The following is a 25,106-nucleotide window of genomic DNA, read 5'->3' as shown; positions in this document are numbered from 1 at the left end:
ACTCATCTAAACCTCATCTTAGGTTCTTGGACTGACACTACACCAAGCCAGTGCAGCACACTGTCTCCCCCAAGGTTTCTGCATCAGATCTGCCATCCCTGGGGAGCACCCAAGGCACACCACCACCCCAAACTCTTTTTCGGCCCTGTTTTCTATATGCAATTCTGAAGCAAAACAAGGTAAAGTTGTTCAAAACAAGATGGGTTTTGGAGGATAGACTCAACACCTGGCCTACGTAGAAACTTGTCTCTAAAAGCAAAATATTAGGCTATTTTAAAAGAGTGAAACACCTCGAGTTATGAACAAAACTATCAAGTTTATGTTTAAATTGCATACACATGTTTAATACTATTCCTGGTGCATTTTTAATTGCTTAGGCAGTTCTTAGAGAGTAAAATACGCAATCTAGAACATATGTTCTGGATTATTTTTCACAGATTACTTCATAAATTCAAAAAGTTTATTCTCCTTCCCCCACAGGGGGAAAAAAAAAAAAAAAAAAAAGCCTTCAGAGAATAAACCCTGCAAGTATTAATAAAAGTTCTCTTTTCATTTCGGCGCACATCCTTCTCTTTCTTCTACATCCCTCGTCCCTGGGAATGGAAAGGAGGCTTTAGCTATAAATCAAACCAAGACAAGGTAGCCAGGCTCAGCATCAGACTCTCCCCCAAGTCCCGCAGCCCTCTCAGCTATTTGAGGAATCTTAATAGAAAAAAAAATAACAATTCTGCCGCGGACAGGGCAGCCCCCGAGAGGCAACAACCACCCGCTCGCGGCGCGTTCGGGGCCCTGGGAGGTGCCGAACTCGCGGTGCCCGGGGCGCCCGCGGCGGGCGAGGCCGAGCGCCCCGGGCCGGCCCCGCGGAGGCTCCGCGGCCCCGCCCGGCGCGGCCCCTAGGCGGGCGGCGCTGCCCCGGGGCCGCTCCCGACCCCACATTGTTCCCGTCCCCGCGGCCGGCGCGGCGCTGCCCGGCCCGGCCTCCTCCCCTCCCTTCCCGCTGCAAACTTCGCCGCCCGCCCCGGACCTGCTCCGGCCCCAGCTCGGGCCCCGGCCCCGGCTCGGGCTCCGGCTCCGACTCGTAGTCCTCCTCGTCGGCGCTCGCAGACATGGCCATGGCTCATGGTGGGCCCAGGCGGAGCCGAGCTGACATGGCTGGAGCGGCGCTGCTGGCGGAGCCCCGCTCCCCGCACACACACACACACATGCAGGAGGAGGAGGAGGAGGAAGGGGGGCCGTGCATATTCATGCCAGGCAGCCAGGAAGGGGCTGGCCCTGCCGGCACGGCCAATCGCGGGCCGCTTCCACACCGCCGGCCTGCGGGGACAGCGGGCACCGCGCGGCCGGGGCACCGCGGCCGCCCCCCGCACACGGCGCGGCTGGGGACGGGGGACTCGGCCGCCCGGCCGGCAATTAGCCCCCCGCCGGTAATGAGCCCCGCGATGTGCCGAGGGCCGGCGGGGGCGGGCCGAGGCTCGGGTGTGCCGAGCGGCGCTGGGCGGGGAGGATGCGCGGCCGCCCGCGGGGCGCTCGGCGCTGCTCGGGCTGCTCAGACAAAGGAGACGCGCACAGACACACACACACCCTGCACCGCGCTACCTGCCCGCTCCACTCCCGCTGCGCGGGGCGGGCCGGCAGCGGGGAACCTCCATCCCTCGGGAGGAGGAAGGCACCGAGCAAACTTCGAGATTGCAAGCGGCAGAACCAGCGCTGGGCTAAGACGAGGCGACCCGGCTTGTGGAGCTGCTCGCAGCTGGTCTCACGCTGCTTGCTCCCTGTGCAGGCACCCGCTCTTTTACTTGCTCCCAAGGAACCATTTCTAGCCCTACTGTGACCATCCTGACCCGCTGCTGGGGTTTCACAATGAAATACTCTCCCCGCAGTGTGACATGTTACACACTGGTCAGCTGGGGGACCTGTTCTGGATCCAAAGGTCCCAGGGCCAGCACCTCAACACGGACACTGCCTTCGCCCTCCAGAGCCTGCAGCTGAGGGTCACAGGCCTGTATTTGAGTGCTGGAGATTTAAATTTCCCATTGGATTTATGGGCCTGCTTTCAGGGGAAATCCCGATTCCACTCAAGTTGTTAGGATTTTGCCTCCGGCTCCTACGCCCACAACACAGAATTAAACATGAGATTAAATATTTGCATGTGCTGAGCAACCAAGAAGCCATAAAGAAGCACATCTAATGGTCCCTCCATCAGGATTTTTGCCAAACTAGTTTCAGCTCAGTTCCCTGGTCTGAATTACCACATGGCACAACCACTTTGGTTAGTTCAGAAGAGGCAGCAACAGGCAGGAGCTGGCACGGGAGCAAGGAGCAACACAGCCCTTGTGACACCAGGATCCACACTTGGTCCCTCAAGTTTAAGTAACAAAACACAGTCAAACTTTAAACACATATTTACAGGCAACTGCTGATAAAGCCACGTGAATTGTGTAATTATGCCCCTTCCTTATTTTCAATACATTAAATATCCATTGTCTGTTGTACTCCTGTCCTCTTGCCAACTCAAACTTAAATGATGGGTAGGTGATGGTGTTCTCCCCATCCTGCTCATCCACCATGCCTGGAGCAAAAAGCATTTACTCACAACACATGATGGGGCTCCCCAGAAGGCAATGGGATGTGCTCAGCCTGTCTCCTCAGGTTTCTCTCTTCCCCCATTGTGTTCCTACACAACCGGAGCAGGAGCAGACGAAAGCTGAGGCACGAAAGGCATGTGCCTAAGGCCTTGGCTTTCAGAATCACAAGGTAATATCAGAATCCAGTGTTTTCTGGAGGAGAGAGGAAGGGGGGGATGCATCTCATGACAGCCCTACAGTGGAGAGTTTCAAACTACGAGCAAGAACGTGGCTACAGCCGTGTTTGTGGTGCCATAACACACTTGGCCTGCAGCAGCAGCAGCAGCAGGACAGGTGACATCCGGAAGGAAGAAGCCTGGTCCCACACCTGCCCACAGGCAGACCAAGTCTCCACTAGCCCAATTCCCTGCGAGGCTCCGTGTAACCTGGCTCACACTTGTTTGTCCCTCCAGCCTTTTGGCTCCGTAATCCAGACGAGAGAAAAAAATAACTTGTGACATCCCCCAAGGACAATCCACCAGTCACACCACGGCAAAATGTCATTCACAGCAAATTAAATCATGATAGAGATCATCCTACTCCTCTCAATCTGCAAGGCATTCCAGCACTCCTGATGTTGGCACTGGCCTCTCTGGGCTGCAGCAGGTTCCTTCCCAATGTAACCCACACCACCCTCACCCCACAGCCAGCCCTGCCACCTGAGAGTGTGGCCACGCTGCCCTTGCAACAGCACCACAAGTGACAAATGAGCTCTAATTACAGAGTCTGAGTTAGGAGGGAAATCTCACACATGCCAAGATCTTGGAATGGTTTCCCAACACTAGGTAAACTTTGCCGAGGTGGTGTTTAAAAAACCAGAATAGGGTATGATATAAAATAGCAAATTTGGAATCAGCAAGGGGGAAACAACACAATAAAATAATTTTTTGTGATTATAATTGCTCTCAAAAAACCTCATCCTGTACAAGAGCAGCTAACCATTCAAAGGAATATTTAATACACAGAAGGAACTATTAAGAGAGCATTTTCCAGCTCAATTCTTTCAGCTTGTCTACACTAGAGAACACTAAATTACAACAAATAGTGAGCAACCCTTGTGTGAACACCGTCTAGTTGCCCAGCCTGGTGGAGTTTACAACAGTTTAGAACACAAAATAAGCAGCAGTGACCCCAGTCCTGCCTGCAGTGGCAGAACTGTGTCCATACTTCAACTTAGTGTGATACAGTTCAGTAATAAATAACATCCTTAATTACGCTGCTGAATGAGCCGTAGTGAAAACTGCATGAAAACAGACAGCACCTTCTATTTTGAACTGTTGCTTTGATTGCACCTCACCTGAAGTCATATATAAGTCTCATCAATATCATAATCTTCTCCACAGAAACCAATTATGTTGTCACAAACTGAGACAATAACCTCAAGCGAAGAATAAACAGCAGGAGCAGATGAGTGCCAAAGAACCAGATTTTATTCTCATGCAAATATCCTTAAGTAGTAAAACCAAGATGGGGGAGGACGACTACAACCCCTGTGCTGTACTCACTCACTCCTGAGCATCTCCTGTACCAACAGATTGCAGCTGCTGCTGCCAGCGCTGAACAGGATCCGTGTTTTCCTATGACACACTAGAGTTTATGATGCTCAATATGAAGTGAAATAAAGTTTTTTATGTGGTACAAACACACCTTTGATTTAACCTTCCCTCGAAACTTTTTATGCACCTTTACAGAGTATTATATTTAGCTGGTATTAGGAAAAAATATTTACACAGAAACAACTGGACACACAACCTCAAGCTGGTTGATATGCAAGTCCTTGAAAAAAGATGTTGTGATGTGAGCTGCTGCTGCTTTCTGCAGGCCAGCACATATGTTTTTGAAAAGGAAACCCACTGAGATGTTTATGAATCACAATTATTGACCTGTATCAGAATAAGAGAGTTACCTAGTAGCTTTCTAAGGTTCATTGTTTTGGTGTAAGTGTCCATTCACATGAAATATGATCTTAACTGTTGGGCCTGGGCAAATTTCATGACACTTTTCTCAAGAGTTTGAGAAATATTTCAGTTGTATTCTCAGCACCAGCAGTGACAGTCTGACAGCCTAAATACCCACAATCTTACTACTTCATTTCTACTTTATCTGAACTATGACATAAGAGTTGTCATCAGATACACTGAGTATCTGTCACAATCTTTTCAATAAACAGTCTGATTGATCAACCTTAGATCAAATAAAGTAACACAAGATGAAATAATATTGACTGCTCCCTCCATGCAATGCTACTGATCATACTTCCCTAACCAGTGTCCAGCACTGTTCCAGGAGAACCAAAGGCAGCAAGGGCTGTACAAACACCTCCTGAAGGAGGACAACCTTGGGCTACTGCGGCAGAGGAGCAGCACCCAAACAAGCAAGAGCGCAGACAGAACATGCTGACAGTAACTCACTCACTCATAAGCCTTAAAATCCAAACAACCCTCCCCAAACCCCAACACCCTGTCATGTTAAAAAAGTAATAAATAAGACTGCAGAGTGGTGAAACATGGACTTCATCTATCACACAAGACAGACTCTTCTCTGCAGGAAGAGCCATGACATGACTGGGACTATGCACTGGGAAATTAGGGAAATCCTGCCTTGCTTCCTTCTACCACAGAACTTATGACACAAAGTGTTTCCACAGCACAGTCTGTGTCTCCAAGAGCCATGTTCTGTCAGTAAACGCAAAAACTAGTGAAGGAGGTTCCTAAGAAGATAAGCAGTGACTGCCATGCTGTGGAGGAACATGCAAATAGATGTGGCTGATAGAGTGGATTAACCGGAATAGGAAACCTGCTTTCCTGCAAGAGGCTCAGTGTGCTCTGACACACAGCACAGAATGCTGGGAGACAGTCAGCTGTGTCCAACGTGTGGGCAGCAGCCTGAAAATCCAGAGACCAAACCCAAACACATGGTAAGCAAAGGAAATGCTGAAGTGCAGTTTGCCTATGAGGGCTCATTGCTCATTGTTGTCAACTAGAAACTTGACTTGGATTTGTGGGGAAACATCCAGGACTAACAACTAAACTACACTAGGCTAAGACTCACAGCTGCTTTGCTTTTATTGGAATTTACCCATATATTTTGTTATATTTGTTATTTTCAGAAAGGAGAGCACTGCTGTCCCTCTTCTATCTGGTCCACTAGTGCCTGCAGGAAAGTCGTGAAGTTGAAACAAGCCCTCATTTATATTCTCAGCAGACTTTAATTTCAGTGTGCTGTGGAACTAAGAGGAAGCCATCTTCTTGGGGACAGAACATACAATTCAATTTTGTTCTGAAAAGTGCACGCAGGATTAATGTCCATAATTGCACGGCCTGTACTGTGGAATGACAAACGCCTTTCCCGCCGCTCTGCCAATGTGCTTCGATCCAGAAACAAAACTATTAACTTTCAGATACCTAACTCAAAGCATGGATTGTTTTGATGTCGGGGTGCTGGAGAGCACAAGGATGCTGGAATTCTTAAACCAGGTTCAAACTTAGCATTTGGTCTGGTTTTGTTGGCCAGCTCAGCAATGAATGTAGGCCAAGCTCCTGATGATAAAATCTAAGATCTGTCAACTCATTTCACATACATTATCTAAGGAAAAGGTCTTAAGACTACAGCAGTTTTCATCAGCACTTTTATGAAATAAAGAGAAAGCTTCTGTCTTGAAAAATGGCAGTCAAGGCGCAGTTGGGAAAAATTCGTATTACTGAATATTCGTGTCTATGGTAGAAGAATGACAATGGGGAGGAATACATAAATCTTCTCGTGTGATACCTGGAGCACAACAGTTGGAAAACAGAGATGTCTCTTCATTTTTTTCCCAATCCATTTAGATTTCTAGTCAGAGTCAAAATAGCTCTAATTTACCTGTTTGATGTATTAATCACATAAAGGCATTGGTCAGATTTCAAAGCAAGTGGCTGAGTGTTGATAAGAAGTGAAAATATTAAGTCAAAGATGGAAGATTAAGAAGGTGCTCATTCAAGTCCTTGCTATTTATAATTACTCCCTGAAGGGACACAATATTTCAAGTACAGCCTCTTGAGGTGAGAAATAATCTGTCAAGTCACCAGGCAAAGGTTTTAGAAAAATACTGAAGCAAAAAGCAGTGAAGCTCTTTCGTAGAGTCACGGAGTGGGTTGGGTTGGAAGGGACCTTCAAGACCATGTAGTTCCAGCCTCCCATGGCATGTTACATATGATACACGTACACCAAACCCTGGGACTCCTCGGGTCTCCACCGAGCTTCTGCACAAATGAATTTGTCTGGAGGACTAATGTGTGTAAGAGACTGAAACAGTGCTCAGAAAAATAAACAGGTCAGGCAAGGAGCTGCCTTCCTGGGCAGCACTGCCCCGGGAAAGCAGAGGCTTGACAGGAACTCCCAGTAGCTTCAACAGCTTTTACTCCTTTGCACAGTACCCCAAGAAGCCTTTGGTTCTGGTGCATCAGGTTTTTTTCCTGCCTCCAAGTGTACTTAGAAGGGGAAGGCCTTGGTTTCGTATGTGTACAGCTACTGTGGGAAGTCCCCTAAAAAACAATATCCCCCAAACCTCAACTATGTGGTTTTGTGTCTTAATAAATTTGTCAGGAGCCAGAACTGGGGTATTTTTCTTGAATGCATTTCAGCTCTCTCCTACCACATGGCATCTACTATCATACAGTGTAAAAGAACACAAATTATTCAAAATTATTTAAATCACTGATTCCAATCACAATTTAAATCAGTAAAGAGAAAAACAAATTTAAATTGATTTAAATCCTCATTTTCTTTTGTACTTGTGTTATTTTCTGGGAGAAAAGTAATTATTAGCATCTGATAACTATGAAGAAATGCCTGATTTGCAGTAGATTATGAACTTTATAATCAGGACTTTTTATCAACAAAAAGGATTCACAATACACACATATTTGTATATGCAAATCTCCTTGCAGACTACTGGCATTTAAAATTGTTGTTGACACCAAACAGAGTTCAGGCTCTGCTGTGTGGGATCACTTCAAACACCTTTAAGCTGGTGCCTGGCAAGAATGAAATGTGACAGTTTAAATCTCCTTTTTGCTCCTGCGCCACTTGGAATGACTGATGGAAAACTTATTTGAATCTCAAGCAGAAAAATACACCATACAACAACTCACCCAGAATCTCAACCAGAAAATAGATCATACAACAATTTACACAGGATTATTTTGCTGTCTTATCTACCTTTTTTTATCCTTCCCAGAATTTTTCTAACACTAGATAGACTCAATTTTCACTTTAATTCTTAAGTGCTTGTTTTCAATTGTCAGTATGTGCTTTCTAATACATTTGTATTCCCACAGGAAGCACCCTGAGTAGATCTCCAAGGACTGGCCTGTCTTAGGGAATCTGGCAGAGTTTTCCCACTGCTGCTACATGGAATGTTGCTTTCCTGGTGGTAGCCCCCGGGCAGGCTCCTGAAGCTGATGCTGGTTTGATGTTGTGCCATTTCTACGTGCTCAGATCTGTTTCAGACACACCACTCTGGTTAAAACACTGATTGCTGTAACGAGTCCCTCACTGCTCCTGCTTCTCTGGGTGGAGCTGGCCCAGCGATAGCTATGGCAGGAATTCTTCGTAAGCAAGCAAGTAAAAACTGGAAGCACTTATTCAAAGGTTTTCAGGAATGTTCTTTGTCCACCTCACACCTCTCCCCCTGAACTGAAAGAAAATCTGATGTAAAACAATGTTCAACACTTCTGAAAAATCACATTGGTTTCAAGTTATTCAAAACACTCCATTTAATGCCTTACCCCCTAATTTTTGCTTACAATTGAATTTATTGTGTCCACTGATTCTTAGTCCATTTACTTAATATTTCTTAGGTTTGATCCAATGCATAATGTCACATAAAACTGGATCCATAAATAAAGGAGCTATGTTACTAAAAACTAGTGGATTTTCTTCTCTTCTCAGCACTTTTAAGGTGAAACACCAAAAAGAGGGGAAAAGGTACTGCCCAAGAAATGGCAGCAGACACATGAAAGTACATAGGGACATCGATAGGGTCCAGATCTGGAGATGGTGGCTAATCCCACTGCCTTTTATTCTTTAAAATACAGGTTCATTCTAAAAATCTACCACCCTTTTCACAACAGCTGTCTACTGTTCTTCTTGTGTGCTCTTTGGTTCAGACTGTGAACAATGATCAGAAATCTTATTTCCAGCCTAAATCTATTTATAGTATGTTTATAGTCACTTCATCCCATGCCAACATTGTCCATTAGCTTAAATAACTCTTTTCTGCCCCGATGATTATACTCCCTGAAGTCCTTACACAACAATCATCTCCCCTTCAACTCTGCTGGGCCATGCTGAACCATCTGTCCTGCCAGTCCCTTCTCTCAAACATCACATCTTGAATATATGTGATACATTCACCCTCACCTCAAAACTACCTATAATGAAACTAGAATTAAAAAAAAATGCTCAAATATATGTTTTTTGTACCAGAAAAGGCTGAACTGACTTGTGATTTTCAACTTCAAAATAGGGAAAAAAATACTGAAAGTAAGGGGGACGTAAGAAAATCCTTGACAGCAGAGATGAACAGAGACCTCATTCAAATTTCCCAGAATGCACCATACAGAGGGCATGAAGTGTATTTATGATATTAAAGGACAGATCTGAAACAACATAAGGAAGTACTTATCTACACAGAGCTTTATTAAACCGCAGGGGACACTGGCACAGGATGCTGAGGAGATCAAAAAGATCAACAGGTTCCACAAATTATTAGGTAAATTCACAGAGGGGAAAAAACTTCTACCAGGGGGACACTAAGCAGAAAAGATGAAGATATAATCTTCCATCTTAACGGGGAAGATAAGCAGAGGGAATCTCTGTATTTCTGCTTTGTTCCTATGACTCCTTTAATGGCGGTGATGGCACCACCAGGAACAGGACAGTGCTACAAGGACTTTGTGCTGGTGGAACATGACTTTCCTCAGCCACAGGAATCAGCCTTTTGCTCTGCCTCTCACAGATTAGTTCATATGAGTTAATCCTTCTTTTTCAGATCCATGGATGTATCTGTAGAATTCTGCAAAAGTAAAAATAATGCGGTACAAACTGAACTGCTGTAGGACAGAACTCACTAATGACAGAAATGAGATGCTGCCATCCCAGAAGGTTTCTTTCAATGCGATGCCCACCCATGACCATCCCAACCCAAAACAGCAACAGCAAAAAAACCAGCCTGAGGGAGGCCTTTCTTATTTTTTTCAATGATCACTTTTTCTTCCTGGTTCTCATGCCCTGGTACAGAGCTATGAACATTATTTGCATTGCCAATTGCAGGGAAACTTGTGTCTAAAAAACCCAGTAATCCAATCAAAGTTTCAGTTTGTGGCCTTTAGTAATTAATAGTATTCCTTTAAATAAGAACATTACCATTTCCTTATTATACTTCTCAGCTATCTTCTTTTAAAATCAACAGGTAAAAATTACATGGAGAAAGAACATGAACAGGCATCAGAGAAACAGCCACATATTGCAGCACTGTTAACCAGCTACTGAAAATTACAGCTCCATCTCCTGCTCACAGCCAGACCTAAATATATTTGGACACTCGCTCTCATTGCAAATGCAGTGGCTTTAGTTTTGTGCCAGGTAAGAGAGATGAGAATCCAGCTCCCAGTCTGCATTTCTAACTCTTCACAGAACAGGAGAGTCCAAACATATTTTAGTTCTTTATAGCTGCTCTTCATAGACAACTAAAGATCTTTATCACGATAAAAACAGAAGGCACTGCCACAGAGTGTAATTGCACGCTGCTGGAGTTGACTGTTTTCTTCCAGAAATAGGAAATGGTTCAAAAAATGTGGTTTCTGCTTGAGCCATATTCTGAGTTCCTTAAATAAAATACTATCCCTAATTCCTGTGCAGATAAATGGGAACTCTGGTACTGTAGGGGTGAGCAACTCATGGGAATGGGTTTCAAGACTGGGCTTGGCAGTCACCAGCTTCCTGCACCAGTGACCAGCCATGAGTTGCTGCAGTGGAAAATCAGGTATAGGCCCTGCTCTCTGTTCACACCACCCAAAAGTTCATGTCCCAGGGATGGGGTAGAAGTTAGTTGGGATGATTTCTTGCTTCTCTTTAGTTGCTTAAGAACCCAGCATTTGAAGGCACGCCTATGGAGCTCTCCCCTTTGGACAGCATCGCATAGCGGGATTCGGTCAAAGGGTGCACTTGATGATCCTGGAGGTCTTTGCCAACCTTAATGATCCATGATTGCGACCCCCCAGACAACACTGAGCCCTGCACCAAGTGAGGAGAGGCCACTGCTGCACAGCCCCCGGCACAGGAAGGGGATGGGGGCTGCACATTCACAGCTGCATCCGCGCCAGCAGCCAGTGGGAAACGTCCTGCCTGAAGGTACGTGAACTGTCAGTCAGCCATCAGGACAAGCAGGTTTCAAATATCCACTCAGTCCCACATTCCTGATTCCTTCCACAGGCCTAAATTAAGATTGTTGTAAATATCCTAAGACCCCTGGCACTGGACTGTTTTCTCTTTCTTTACAGCTAGAAGAAAAAGACAGATTCTTGCTTCTTCTGAAATAGAGTTACCAAAGGGGAAAAAATAAAAAGGTGCCTAAAGGAGAGTAATTATTGTGCTAAATAATTACCAGTAAATTATAAGAAGTACAAGCGACTCAAAATAGCTCCATAAAGATGAGTAAATATGATCTGAAGAGGTGCCTATGAATCACACTTCATCTCTCTTATTACCACAAAATAATAATAGTTCGTACATTTTACTACAAAACTTTCTGCTGAACATGCCAGATATCTTTATAAACATTAATTTCACCTCCCAGCCTCCCAGATGGGAAGCCCCATCTCCCCCCGGAAAAGCTCAGGGAGCAGGAATGTGCCATTCACCTCACACGACACAAGGTGCTGCAGCAGAGCTGGGAACAGGCACAGACCCCGGCCTCCCATTTTGTGCACTAACCACAAGATCATCAAATGTCACCCAGCTATTCCATCTCCTCACTAAACCATTGCTGATTATTACTTCTGTTTCTTTTCCCAGCGAGTCATTTTCTTCGTCAGGGAACTGCAGTGTGCCTGGCAGCCCCAAATGCCTTTGGAAAAGGTGGACAGAGCGATGCGGAACTGCGGGGCCACGACACAGGGATGGGTCTTCCCTGTACTTGGTTAAATGTCCTCCCCATTACACCTCATCCTCTGTCAAGTGGGATTTGAGGTGAATGAACACATTTCTTCCCTAAACCCCAGCACAGGCTTCAAGCAGCCATTCTGCAGCTCTGTGCCCACTGCTCACGTCACACTCACAACACGTAAAAGAAACTGACTCCGTCTTAAAGGGAAATATTATTTGCTGCTTCAAAAATCATTCAGGTTATCAAAGGCATGTTCTTTCAAAGGCAAGTCAATGTAACCAAGCTCGCCCTTCCCCAGCTTGGGTTACTTACACAGACACTCCCTGTCCCTATTCCAAGGATCTCTGACTTCAGTCAGAGTTCTCTCCCTCTGCTCTTTGCTTTTCCCACTCCATCCCTTTTCAGTACTTGCTTCTCTCCTAATCCTGCTCTCTCGCCATTTCTAGTCTCCTCCCCTCCTTTCTTTACAGTCATTTCCATTTTCTTTGAAATGTTTTGGCATTTAATGCTGGCTTTATTCTTCCTTCTCCATCTGCTGCTCTTGTCTTTCTAAATCTCTTCTGGAGCCTTCTCTTGGGAGAAAGCAAGAGATGTACTCTGTTCCATGTACTACTACTTCTTTCTGGATTTCAGTTCCCTTCTTTTCATTTATGCCTTGGAATCAGACAACCCCCCTGTCCCAGGAAGCTGATACCAGCTACAACATCTCCTTACAGCCACAGAGTAGCTAGTACTGTGCTGTACTGGATCTCCTGCTCCCTTTGAACACAAGGATTTCAGGGAAAGCACTGGGAAATATCTGCCATTTCTCCTATAAATACTCAAGAGCAGGACTGCAGAAAGTAAAATTACTGGTAGATTTTACTCCTCTGCCTTGTGCTCAACATTTGTGGAATCTTCTGGCCATGAACACTTGCTCCACCAGCTACAATCCATTTTCCAAGGGAGTTTCCCCCTCCCTAAGGGTTTTTCTTCTCTGTAAAATCTTCTATTTCATTATCAGGGCTTACAGGGAACAAAGGCGAAATAACCAAGCTTAACTGCTAAAACTGCTTTTAGACAAATCTCCCCTATATTGTCTTTCCCACAGATTTTAATTTGGGACTCAAAAGGCTCAGCTCTAAGATGTCTCTTCCCAGCCTGTTCACTTGGCCTCTGTTCCCAGGAAGGGAAATAGCTGGAACGTGGAAGATGACAAGGACATTTGCCAATTAGAAGCACAACAACAAATTCCTCTTGGGAAATGTGCAGCCCTATCTGCATGTGTACCTTCGAACTAAAACATAAGACGTAACAAAAACTGATCACAGATTAAGCAAAGCAGATATGAAGAGAATGGTGAAAGGATTTTTTCTGCTATCAATTTTTATTTCCAAACTTCAACCTAAAGTCTGACTTTCTGTAAAAGTTTTCCGTATATTTGTTATTAACTGATATGTTTGTTATTGTCATGCCAGTGGGAATGATGCCTCCTAAAAGTTTTTGCTTTCGGAAGGGCTGAAGGAAAATAAACACCTGAAAAAAACCCCTGCAAGCCAGCAAGATGGATTTTGCAAAAAAGGGTAAGATTTAAGTCACAAAAATTACAAATCCTTTACAGTTGCAGTTATGTTGCCAATACACAGAAATAAAATAGAAGAAATGAAGCATTTATCAAGGTTCCAAAATAAAGTCAACAAGAACATTAACAAATGCCAAAGCTTATAAAAGCCTCAAAGCACTCAGACCCTCCCTTCTCTCACAAGCTCAAAGGAGAGTCAGTTGTTCCTTAGTTTTATTTTATATGTTTCACACACCACCTTTTCTCTGGTCACAGAGATTTTGCTTTATTCAAAGCCTAGAATATACCTGACCATGGAATGAGCAGCAGCCATCGAACCAGTGGAGTGGAGAATCCCACACCTATTTCTCAAGGTTTTCCACTGTTGTTTCTAAACAAATGCTTTAAACACAGCATATTCTCATGGATTTATTACAAGATAAAAGGAAAACGTATTTAACAAGATACAATTCCTCTGAAATGTGCTGAGCCAAAACCCAAAAAGAAGCACAAGAGGGAACGTGATGTGCTCATCCTGCCCCACTCTCCTCTGGCAGTTCCATGTCTATGGTCTCCTCCTTCCCATCTGAAAGCAGCCAATTCTCATGGCTACATGTGCCATAACAAGTTCACCAGCACAAAAAGTGAGAACTGAGTGAATTACTTTCCCTGACAATTATTTGAAAGGAATCTACAATGGTAACAACGACAGATTTTCAGATCGAAGTCTGATTTAAGCTGACCGACCCCTTCAGCGTTTCTAAAGAAATAATGGATTATAAAACTAATTCAGTGAAAAATGAAAGTAAAAATAGAAGCGATGAGACATCTTCTAAATAAGCAAAGCTGCTTTTACAGCATGCTGAATAACTGGAGTGTGGTAAACATGCCACTGTTATAAATAACAACCAGCCTTTTGACATTGTTCTTTCGTTAATTATTTCAAATTCCTTATAAGCCTTAACAAAGCAAACCTCACGGTACTCCTGCAAAGTGAAAAGAATTACTGCCGTGTACAAGAGGAAAAATTAGGATATAAGGACAGAAATCAATGCTTCAAAGTTACAGGGGCACATTGTACAGAGCATTAAGGGAGTCTCATAGTGTAAGAGAAAAACCATCATCTAGTTCAGACGAGAGTGCTCCCTAAGTGACTGATTTGTAGCATTTACACATCATTTAATTTTACACAAAAGGCATCAAAATTTTTAGATTTAACCATAATTAGTAAACGATCAAGACATATCAAAGTTTTATACTGCTAAGTAAGGCCCAAACAAATTCTTTTTAAATGGAAACTCTAATGATTTCTCCCTGGCGAGGCACTTTCTTGTTCTGCTTCAAGACTTAATCACAAAACCATTGAAAGTAACATTTTGTGTTAAAAATGCTAGCAGCTGCCAACAGATTATACACAGCACTTTGTCAGATTATAGATAAATAAACACCAGACCAGGCACAACAATGGTTAGTAAGTAAATGTGTCTCATTACCTTTGTGGTCTTCTTGGGCCAGCTGACCACAGGAACACCCGAAATGGCAAGATTTTGGTCATCATCAGCGTGTTCCTTCAGTATGTTCTGTTGCAAATGAAAAGGCCTTTATTAACCAGAGAAACGTTTCTCCAATTGAAGAGTGCAGAGACCTACAGAAGACAACACTCTGCTCTGATGACAGTGACAAGACCTCTGCAAGTTACTTTTGCTTCCAGTTCCCACTGAAACTCTCGCACCTGTTAACAGCCAAGATGTGAAACTTCTTGCAAAACAGGCAGCAAAATCAGCCATCAATCATCTCAAATGTTACAGAATTCTTTAATATTGGTGTGTCCAAGACCGGTGTCTTACCAGTATCACCTCTCTGCCTCAAACTCCAGGTCATTAAATCCCAACTGACCCCACAACTGACCCCTTCTCTCCTAATCAAGGCTACGGAAGACCTGAGAAGCACCGAAGCTCTGCCCCTGTTATTTCAGCCATCACAGGGCATCAGGTGTGTAGTCTGGAGCAATGCTCAGAAGTCTGGTCATTCAGGTAAGCTAAGAATAAAAATGTACTCTGGAATCTTTCATCTTTTTGCACATGGCAATCCAAGAGCACCATCATTCCCACCGCCCTTCCTTCCCCTGTAGTTGGCAGAGCTGCTGGAATCTAGTTCCCTTTATGTGACCAGCTGAAGCATTCAGGCTCCTGAGTGTTCACTAGGAAAGGATCTGACTACGGACAGCATTAAGGGAAAAAGATTGATCTCCCCTCCTTTCCACCCCCACCAAACCCTTTCCTTTGATGCACTGTTCTAGAAATTTCATGAGTGGGTTGCACAGGCTGACACAGCTTCCACCACTGTGAATCACTCCCATGACCAGTAACTCAACACAGAGGTGGTAAAACACTCAGTGATGGAGCTGGGAATAGTCCACACTCGCCTCCCATGACTCCCTACATGCTCACTAATTTAGCTACAAAGCTCTTCATTTGGAGTTCAGGTGGCTAAAAAGGAAGAAATGAAAACAAAAAAACAAGTCAAAAGGAGGATTCTGCTGTGCTGCTGAAAACTGAAGGCCAAATCAGCACTAACAGGTTAAAGACCAAAAAAAAAAAAAGCTCCAATAGAACAAATGAGAACTGCAGGTTGGGAATTACCTCAACAGAATAGTAGGAGATGACCCCAGACAATGAAGTTCAGTGCTGCTGCTCCAAGTATATGAAAAAAGCTTAATTAGCCAACAACAGGCAGCAGGCTCTGTCAGTCCCCAGTGCAGCACTCTAGTAATTAGTAATTTCACACACTATACAAAAAGAGCTTAAAATACAGTAATTGTTTTAATAGGGAGTGCACTTGGAATTCATCTGTAATCATCCAACTAAAGCCCGGAGTGTGATGGCATGTTCCAGTCCCCAGGAGCCCGAGTTTGGATGAGTGTCCCTGGGGCTGACTTTCTCCCTGGAGCTCAGACAACCTGTCACACTCAGCCCAATTCCCCAGCCTGCGCTTGAGTGAGAGCTGTGTTAGTAACAGACAGCACAGCCCCAGCACAGCGCTGCTCCTTCAGACACCACCACACCAGCAAGGCTGGTGGTGATACTGGTTAGGCCGAAAGCAGTGCCAGTGACCAAAATGAGCGATACCAGTACAAGCCCAGTTTCATCAGCCCGGTGCTGTGGCTGCACTCAGGAGTTTGCAAAGGTGAGGAGTAAAACCCAGCTTGCCCCAACCTGGCTGTGATGCAGAGTCTGTATTGTACCTGCTCGTCCAGTGCAACACCCAACAACTTTTAAACGGGGACTAATCATTGGCAAATTAACTCTTGGCTGAGCTGAGGTGAAGTGAGCACCTCTTTTCTCATGTCCTTTTTATTTGGAGAGAGATCACTGCATTAACCGAGCTGTGACCACATTCTCAAAGTTCAGTCCTAAAAACTGAGAGCTCTTTTGTACTCTCATTGCAAAGCCAAAATTCTCCAGATCAAGGAGGCAGCTTGAGAGCCATAAACAAAGGACAAATTAATCCCTTTTTACTTTGCTACTCTTAGGTTTGAAAGCCTGTAAGACAGAAAACCTTAACATTTCCACTAACGACTGTCAGAGACTCGGAGTTCAATGGAAAGCACAGTATATTCCAAGAACTTGGCAAGGTAATGAAGGTTTCTTGTTATCATATGTATCACGTGAAAATATTATCCAAGGAGAAATGTAAAACTATGGCAGCTTATCATCTGAGGCAGCTGAAAACAACGGCTGTCTGCGCAGCAGAGCCGCAGCACAGCCACAGTTGCGCTGACTGGAGCGTCAAGTGTCAGCTCACAACAGGCTGGGGGAGGCAGGGTTTTGTTCACCTGCTTAAAAACAAGAAAAATAGATAAAGAAAAGCCATGGGGCTCCAGTTAGAGGAACAACGTGATGCTCTTCCAGCACAAGGCGGCCCGATTCATTACACTTGAGGGCTGTGGTGACAACAGCAGGTATGAAGGGAAGAAGCTGATTAACTATGTAAGAATTCAGCTTAGCCATTAATTTCAAAAGCACAGCAAGGAACGACTCCCCTGAAATGCATTCAGTAGAGGGAGGTTTTTTCTGTCATCAGAATGAAAAGGGGGTAAGATTTCTTGGCAAGAAAAAGTAAGAACATATTTCAGTAGATATCATCTGTCTTGCACAAGAATCTTCTCCCGCTGCCAAGGAGTTGCAGATATTTGACAACCTCTGTTCTTCAAACTGAGTTTCTTCTGCTCTAATGGACTTCCACAGGCCCTTCTGAAGAAGGGCAGTGCTTTTGCTTTGAAGTGGGGAAGATCTGTGGCATTACTAAGAGGCAGATCTCACAATCCTGCTCCCCAACAGCAGCAGAGGAACTACCATCCTGCTGGTAACACACAGAAGTGCTATGTGCAGAAATCAGAAGCTGCACACAGGTGAGTATCCCTGGCAGTGTGTTTAATGTGTGTGGGGCTGCACAATCAAAGGTCTGCTCAGCTTTACCTGCCCTGTGATATGGGGTGCAAACTACACCAAGGAGTACGATGGTGACCTCTTTATTCTTTTCTTCATGCATAAGCCCACCACGGCACTGCTGCAGCCAGCAGGGATTTAATTCCCTGTTTGGGCTGAGGGAAGAACTGACCTGCTCTCCAAGAAAGGCCTGTTCCACTCTGCAAATAAGCCTCCCTTGTGCTGCTGCACTCCATCGATCACAGTGATAAATGGGTGCTCAATCTGCAGAGGCAGCAGTTGGCACTTTTGGATTGCTGTGTCCCCACCAGACAGGCACAGTTAGTTTGGAGCTTAGATGATGTGTAAGGAATTTACACTGGCTTAGTTTACTTTTCAGTCTCCCTTCTCATAAGGAAAATAAATTACTTTACTTCAGACAGTCTCACCTACTTGACATTAAATAGCTGTATATAGCTGTGGTTGTATTTACCACTAAGAGCAGTAATCCAGTCACCCATCCTATACTGTGCTCTTGCTCAGCTGGGAAAGCATGGATTCTTTGTGAGCTACCTCGATTAGTTCTGTGAAACTTCACATCACTGAATAAAATGGTTTCCTTTCTCCAGTTTAACTATCCATATCCTGTTTTCTGAAAACATTAATTATCTTCCTGAAGCACAAAGACAGACCTGAATGTCATACAAAAAAAGTTCCTGAGTGTATTTCATTAAGAAATAAAAGTGCTACAATAAATGCTGATTTATTTGCTTCAGGAAGAAACTTGTTTAAGACTTTGCAAGCAGAGCAAGAGCTTTCAGACTTTGTCAGAGCATGTTCTTGCTATGCATTTGTTAAAAATAACTCTCAAATGGGTGCACTAAAAGGATACTTCTAATAGGATGCATTATTAATAGATCACATGCCCGAAAGTTGGGTTGCCCATGAAATAAACCTTGTTAATACAGCCAAATACAGTCACAGCATGGGTCATTTGCATGGCTTCTGAAGGATTCTTGCCTCCATTCAGTCACACAGCTGACTGGTGCTCTGAGTATTCATCAGGGTGAGGTAAAGGGGCCAGGCCTCTGCTCACTCCACTGCTGATGCTATCAGCAACACCCCCACGTTATTATCTGTACAGGTTGGAAAATTAGCAGCAAAGTAAAAGGGAACATGATTCAGTGGTCAAGGAGATAAATACCATTCTGGAAAATGGACTGTATTTCTTCCTCTGCCCTTATGTCTCTATGTGGTACAGGGCAAATCTTTTAAGTGGAGTTTCCACAGGCTGTCATGAATTGTGTGCTCCTGCTCTTCCTCATGCCTGGCTTGGGATCTGGATACTAGAGATCAGAACTCCTGCTCTGCAGAAATGTTAAGCCACTACAGTTTCAATATAATTAAATTCATCTTTTGCACTTATCATTGTTAAATACACTAACTGTTCTGTAGCACATAAAGCCAGCATCCAAAATTACTTTTATCTTAATCTCTCTGCACCCCAGTTCCCTGTGGTAACGACAGCTCATCCATTACCATGTGTGGAGCACAGGGTGAGGATCCCTGGGAACATTCATTCACCCTGTTCAGCTGAGAGGCTGAACATCAGTACCTGATGGAATAGCAAGGATGGAACAGCTGCATCCTTACACCACAGAACACAGGGATCCTGCAAGGACCATTATGCTGGACGCATGCTCAGAGGACTAAAATCTGTCACTTGGCAACTCCTCCCTCAGCACGCTCCATCCTTTGAAGGTAAAAGCTCTAAACACACACACTTGGGTTTGATTATTTTTTTTGAAGCTGAATAAACTGAATAAAACAAACCTCATGCTCTGAGGAGATCAGATGCTTTGGCTCCACTGCACTGCTCTCTACCACATCAACGAACACAGTGGCAGAAAGCAGTGATGGGCTGTTGCATCCAGGGTCCCAGAAGCAGATGGGAATGGGACACACTTTGTCAGGGGCTGCCTGTGACAATTTGCTGATGAGACAAGAAAGGGCCTGTGCTGGGAATCCTGGACTCCCCTCCTGACCTGGGAGGAAATGTACTCAACTGCCCCAAACTGCCCCCATTCCTTCAGAGCACCTGGGAAGTGGATTGTGCAACCACAGGGAGTTATGGACGAAGATGGCTGTATGGGCTTTAATTAATTTACTCTGCCATACTGACTCCCACTCTCTGGAAACTGGGGGCTGGCTTATACATGGGCCAATATTGTAAAAAAGATGGGTGAGAAAGTTCTTCAGTAGTTCTTTAGACACTGTTCAAGAAGATGTTTGAGTTAACATGGTTTTGAAAAGGTCTCACTCCGGCTAATCAGTCACAGACTGGCCAAACATCCAGAGGTGATTCCAGAAAAAAACAATCCTGCAGCGTGTCTGATGTTTAGATGTGGTCATGGGCTCTTTAACCAGCAGGGAACCATCAGTATCCAGATGTTGGGCTACATCCTGATGGTTACAGTGTGTGCTGGCAAGGACAGAAAGTTTAGAAGCAGGCAGTTTTCAGAGGCGATGGAACATCAAGCTGCACACAATAAACTGGCAGGTGCTCACTTAATACCAGTTACAGCACAGTATCACCAAAAAGGTGCTATTGGCCTTTTTTAAAAATGTCCATTTGTAGTTCTCCATCTCTGTAGTCAATGCATCCACTGCTCTGGAGAGGAATAAGAAAACAGATACTCCCACACTGAGCTTTAAGCCAGATTCACATATGGTACCGTGTTCTGGGGAGATGTCTCACAGCACGCTGGAGTATGTCATCAAAAGAGGGAGCAGAATCCCACTCGGAACATCTGCACCAGCCATTATATGTTGCACCCCTTTCTGGATTTTTAAGTGAAAATTACTCTGTGCATCAAGCTTGGAGAAGTAACATGACCATTCTTTCTGCTTCACCACAAATTCAACTCCTGGTCTTGAGGCTTCATTTTGATTTCTGATTAGAAGATGACTGATCCCAGAGCAAGCTCGTGAATCTACATCCACAACTTTGAGCAGGTGTGTCCACTTCCATGTACAAAGTGGCTGATTTTGCAAGAAGAGAATTTTTGAGCTCTCGTGGTTTACCAGAACGAGTGCAGTGTATCACACTTCTGAGCTCCAAGATCAGGGAATATGGTTCCACTGCACATTGCACATGTTCAGCCTTCTTTAGCTGGCTTTGAAGCCTTTCTAAGCAGCTGTTACACCACTTGCACTAAGAAAGTACAGGCTCTCTCCCCATTTACCATATAAACATGTGTTTTTCCCCTCAGATTGTGCCTTACAGAGCTCTTGTGTATAGAAAATACATAACTGAAGACCCATACTGTTCACAGACTGAAAATCCACAAAGAAGTTGTGTCACTAGTGAGCACTCACTCCTCACACCATCTCCAAAACCAATATATTGTACCAGTGGAGAATAATTATCAACCTATAGAGGGCAATGGAGGAAAGGAAAATGAAAAAGGTGAAAGAAAAAAAAAGCAACTGGAAGTGTTAGACAATCTATCTTCTGAGCTGCAATCACGTATTTACATTTTGTATGTGTCAGCTAATGAGGTGTACACCAGGGAGATACGAGACCAAAAAGGGCTGATTAAGACTATAAATATAAACAGACTTTTTGAGGTACAATATTTACATGTGGAACATAGTAAGTGCTGAATTATGAGAGGATATAAACTTTTGGCCACTACTGTGACAGTCAGAAAGGACTGTGTCACTCAAATCTGGCTGCAAACAGGAGCCAGAGACAGCTTCGGTTCAAGGAATCATTTCCCTGTCTGTGGCAGAGCAGCCTGACATGAGCTGGTCACCACACACAAGCTGCCACCCCTCTGCAGAACTTTGCTTTCTGCTTTCCTGCTGACTTCTGTGCCCACAGAGCAGAGTTTGTGTGAATCAGCAAGTTATCACACCCACCTTCATGTCCTCCAGGAGAGCCTGTGGGTCTTCAATGCCTTCTGGAACACACTTCTTGTTCTCTGGGAGAGATTCAAGCTTTTCCACCAGGGCTTTTAAACCTTTCAGTTCAAATTCTGTGAGGTGAGTCCATTTGGTTGAAACTTCTGTAGCTGGAGACCCCGTGGGTGTTTTGGGATAGTCCGTCGGGGTTGTTGATTTTACGCTGTCATCTGACTCATTAGACAAAGTTCTTTTTAGGTACCTCATTACTGTGGCTTTTTGTTTCCTCTCTGCAGCCTCCTTCCCTTCCGAGTGCGTGCTGTTGGGTGAGGAGGAGCCATCCACCAAGGATCTGGAGTTCTTATCTACGCTGTCATCCTTCTCCTCCTGGAGATGGGCATCACAAGATTCTTCATCCATGTCTAACCACGAATCTGATGAGTAGCTGTCTGTGCTGCGTTTTCTTTTTGCATCTGAAAGTTAGAAAAAGAATGCTGAATTTTTACCCACTGTAACCTCACAGCTGAAGCACTTCTGTACCACTGGGGCCAGGTGCTGCCTATTTCAAAGCGCACTGGAGAATGGTTTAGTGAGTATGTGACAGGAATGGGCTTTATTCAGCTGATTTTTAATTTTTTTTCTTTGAGGGGGGCGCTTGTTTGTCTGTTTTAATGCTGGTTTTCATTAACATCTACTCAGTTCAAATGACTGGGAAACATTTACGGAAAAATTATGCTTTCTTCAAAGCTTCAGTCCTCTATGCCTTCAATTAGGAGTAGGCAGAGCTCTTAAGTCACACACAATTAATTTTCCCACAAATCCGAAAAAGACCAGATTCGGCAGCTTTACAGCTTTAAGAGGAGAGTTAGCACAGAAGGAGGAGGGGGAAATGATGAGAGAAGGCACGTTAAAATGCTGTACATCATCATTCTTCCAGGAACCCTGCACAGCACAAAATCAACTCCTCAATACTTTTCCTCTCTGCAAGCAACTAACTGTTGATAAAACAAGAATCCCCAGTTGTTAGTGCATGAATACTCATTGCTCTTCTGAGACAGAGGATTTCAATTGTGCTTATTTTACGACAACAAGACAAAACACACTGAGAAACACAGAGATAGTCACAGCTACATGCTACTGGTTTTCTTAACGCCATTCCCAATACATTCTAGGTACTTCTCAGGAAAATTTAAAGGCAAGTTTCTGAGTCTAAAGAACTATTAATCTTAGTTTCCCCCTAAGAGCCCCAGTTGTTACCCAACTCCATGCAATCAAGCAGTGAAAGCAATGTAGGAAACCAGTGGCCATGGTTCCCTCAAGCACACATCTTTTCTTATTTATTAGACACAATTTCCCTTACTAAGTGAACAACATTGAATGCAGGCTAGCAACAGCAGGAATTTCTGTGGAAAATAAAGTTAACACTGGCAACACCCAGTTAAGTCAATGTGAATTTTATTACTGGCTGAAATGGGTATGAGATCAAGCTGCAAACAAAAACACACTGCGAAGGAAACAGAAGTCACACAGAAAAAGTGAGAGAACAATTAATGAAAAGTTCCTTTCACAGCTTCCATGCTTTGCAGTGCAGTAGGTTTGGATTAGGACAATGTGAACCATGCTTAAGGAAGGATTAAATGGACATTAATGAGAAAGCTCAGCATCCGGTTGTTAAACAGGGAGGTTGAAAACAAATGCTGGAGCCCAGTTCCAAGCTGTAGAATTCCTCCTGATCACAGAGAAGCTCCTTGTCTCGTGCACAGTCTGTACCATCTTGTCACAAACACACTGGTCAGCTGGGTACCAGAGATGCCACAGGCAGTGGCAGTGTCTGAGGGCAAGCTTGCTCAGCCTGCCTGGCTGCTCAGCTCTGCAGTTCCCAACAAAAACCCTGCAAGGCCAGGTCTGCTCTGTGTGTTACTGCCCCAGAGATACGAGTTGGTCACCTCACACTTCTCAGGGTAAGTGTGCTGCTGCTACAGGGTCTGCAAACATCCAGCATCTCTGTCCTGTCTACTCCTTCAGACAGGCTTGTATTTTTCCTCAAAACCAAAATGGCCATAAAATGACTCCTGAAAGGCCAGTTCAAGCTGAAATGCCTGTCAAAAGATGGCAGCCACAAAAAATACCAGCTATCAGCAAGGCAGGGTGCAGCCCAATCCAGCTCCATCCACAGGGCAGGGTAACTTCCTCCCTGCAACCCTCCAAAAATGCTTCATAGATTATTTTGTGTGCTGAGGTGGTGGCATCAGCACTCCAAAGCAGCTCCTCCTCTCTGCTCTGTGCTAATACACCCCCATACTTCTCTTAGAAAAATAAACAGGATTAGAAAATATCTTAACCAGAACATTTAAAACCCACTCAGTTATCCAACTTTTATTTCACACTGTTTTTTCCTTTGTCCACAGTAGCAAGCACACGTACCCACCTCAAAGGCTACATAATCAGCTTATGTCATTCTCCCATTTTACAACTGAGGAAACAGATGCTTGGGAGAAAGCACGATTTGCTCATTGTCACACATCAAATCTAGGGAAAAACCAGGAATCAGAATCCAGGCTCTCGGATCCAGGGCTGGAGCCCCTTCTCTGAGCCACACAGCCTTGGTGAGCTGTTTTACAACTGACTGAAGCACAAAGCCCAGCCTAGATGGGAGAAAATGCCAGGCATCAAACAGGAGAGGGTGAAAGCAGATACACATCCCTACGCTGCCAGGACAGCGTCATTAACAGAAAGTGGTATAAATCTGCACAAAGAAAATCGTGTTTCTGTCCTCCTATGCTGCAGCTCTGCAGAACAGGAACTAATGGCTGTAACTGGGGCAAATCACAAGCGTAAATAAGGCCTATAGAAAACTAGGGAGATCATGTTATAGAGGTGTGAATAATTTACTCCAAGTAATGCTCTGGTGCGAGGAGGAAAAGCTTCCAAGAGAGATCTCCACTTTTTGTCTCTTGCTCTAATCTATGGAAACAAAAGGCAGGAGAGGAGTGGAGCACCAGAGCATACTGGGGGCCTATTCCCACGAGAAGCCAGCACATGGAGGGGGGCCAGCAATTCCGTTCTGCCAGCTGCCACCGCGTCCCTGCCACCGGCTGTCGGCACCAGGCAGCCCTGCTGTGCCAGCCACACCTGGGCATGGACAGGCAAACACAACTCACATCTAACCCCAAACAAACCACCACCAAAGCAGTGCCCTGTTCTCTGCATGCCTGGCAGTCACCTCATGCCTTGCCTGACTTTCCCCTTGGGCACAGGGCTTGCTGCTAACCTGGAGTGTACCAGGCTATTCTGGAGCACCAGGGGATTACAGTGCTGGTGCACCACCGGATTAAGAGCAGGCTGCTCTCAAAACACAACAACTGTCTGCTACTGCTGCTAATCTGGAAAAAAAAAAAAAAAAAGCAGCCAAGGGAATCAATAATAGAAAGATAACTTCAAGGTGAGGGAGATTCAATTTT

At 44.6% G+C, this 25,106-nt stretch overlaps 1 protein-coding gene across 7 annotated transcripts in view; it reads right to left on the bottom strand.

The window, feature by feature from the left end:
* The window catches only part of KDM2B (lysine demethylase 2B), a 108,002-nt gene that overhangs the window by 24,392 nt on the left and 58,504 nt on the right, over nucleotides 1-25,106 (bottom strand). For all 7 annotated transcript variants that reach the window (XM_048322904.1, XM_048322905.1, XM_048322907.1 and 4 more), the window contains 2 exons: nucleotides 21,664-22,118; nucleotides 14,806-14,892 (listed from right to left, as the gene is read on the bottom strand). In XM_048322904.1, coding sequence (XP_048178861.1) covers nucleotides 14,806-14,892; nucleotides 21,664-22,118 — 542 coding nt within the window. The remainder of the gene's footprint in view (nucleotides 1-14,805; nucleotides 14,893-21,663; nucleotides 22,119-25,106) is intronic.

The sequence above is a fragment of the Corvus hawaiiensis genome, chromosome 18 (genome assembly GCF_020740725.1).
Source record: "Corvus hawaiiensis isolate bCorHaw1 chromosome 18, bCorHaw1.pri.cur, whole genome shotgun sequence".
NCBI classification, from domain to species: domain Eukaryota; kingdom Metazoa; phylum Chordata; class Aves; order Passeriformes; family Corvidae; genus Corvus; species Corvus hawaiiensis.
This window is presented reverse-complemented; position numbering and strand designations above follow the sequence as displayed.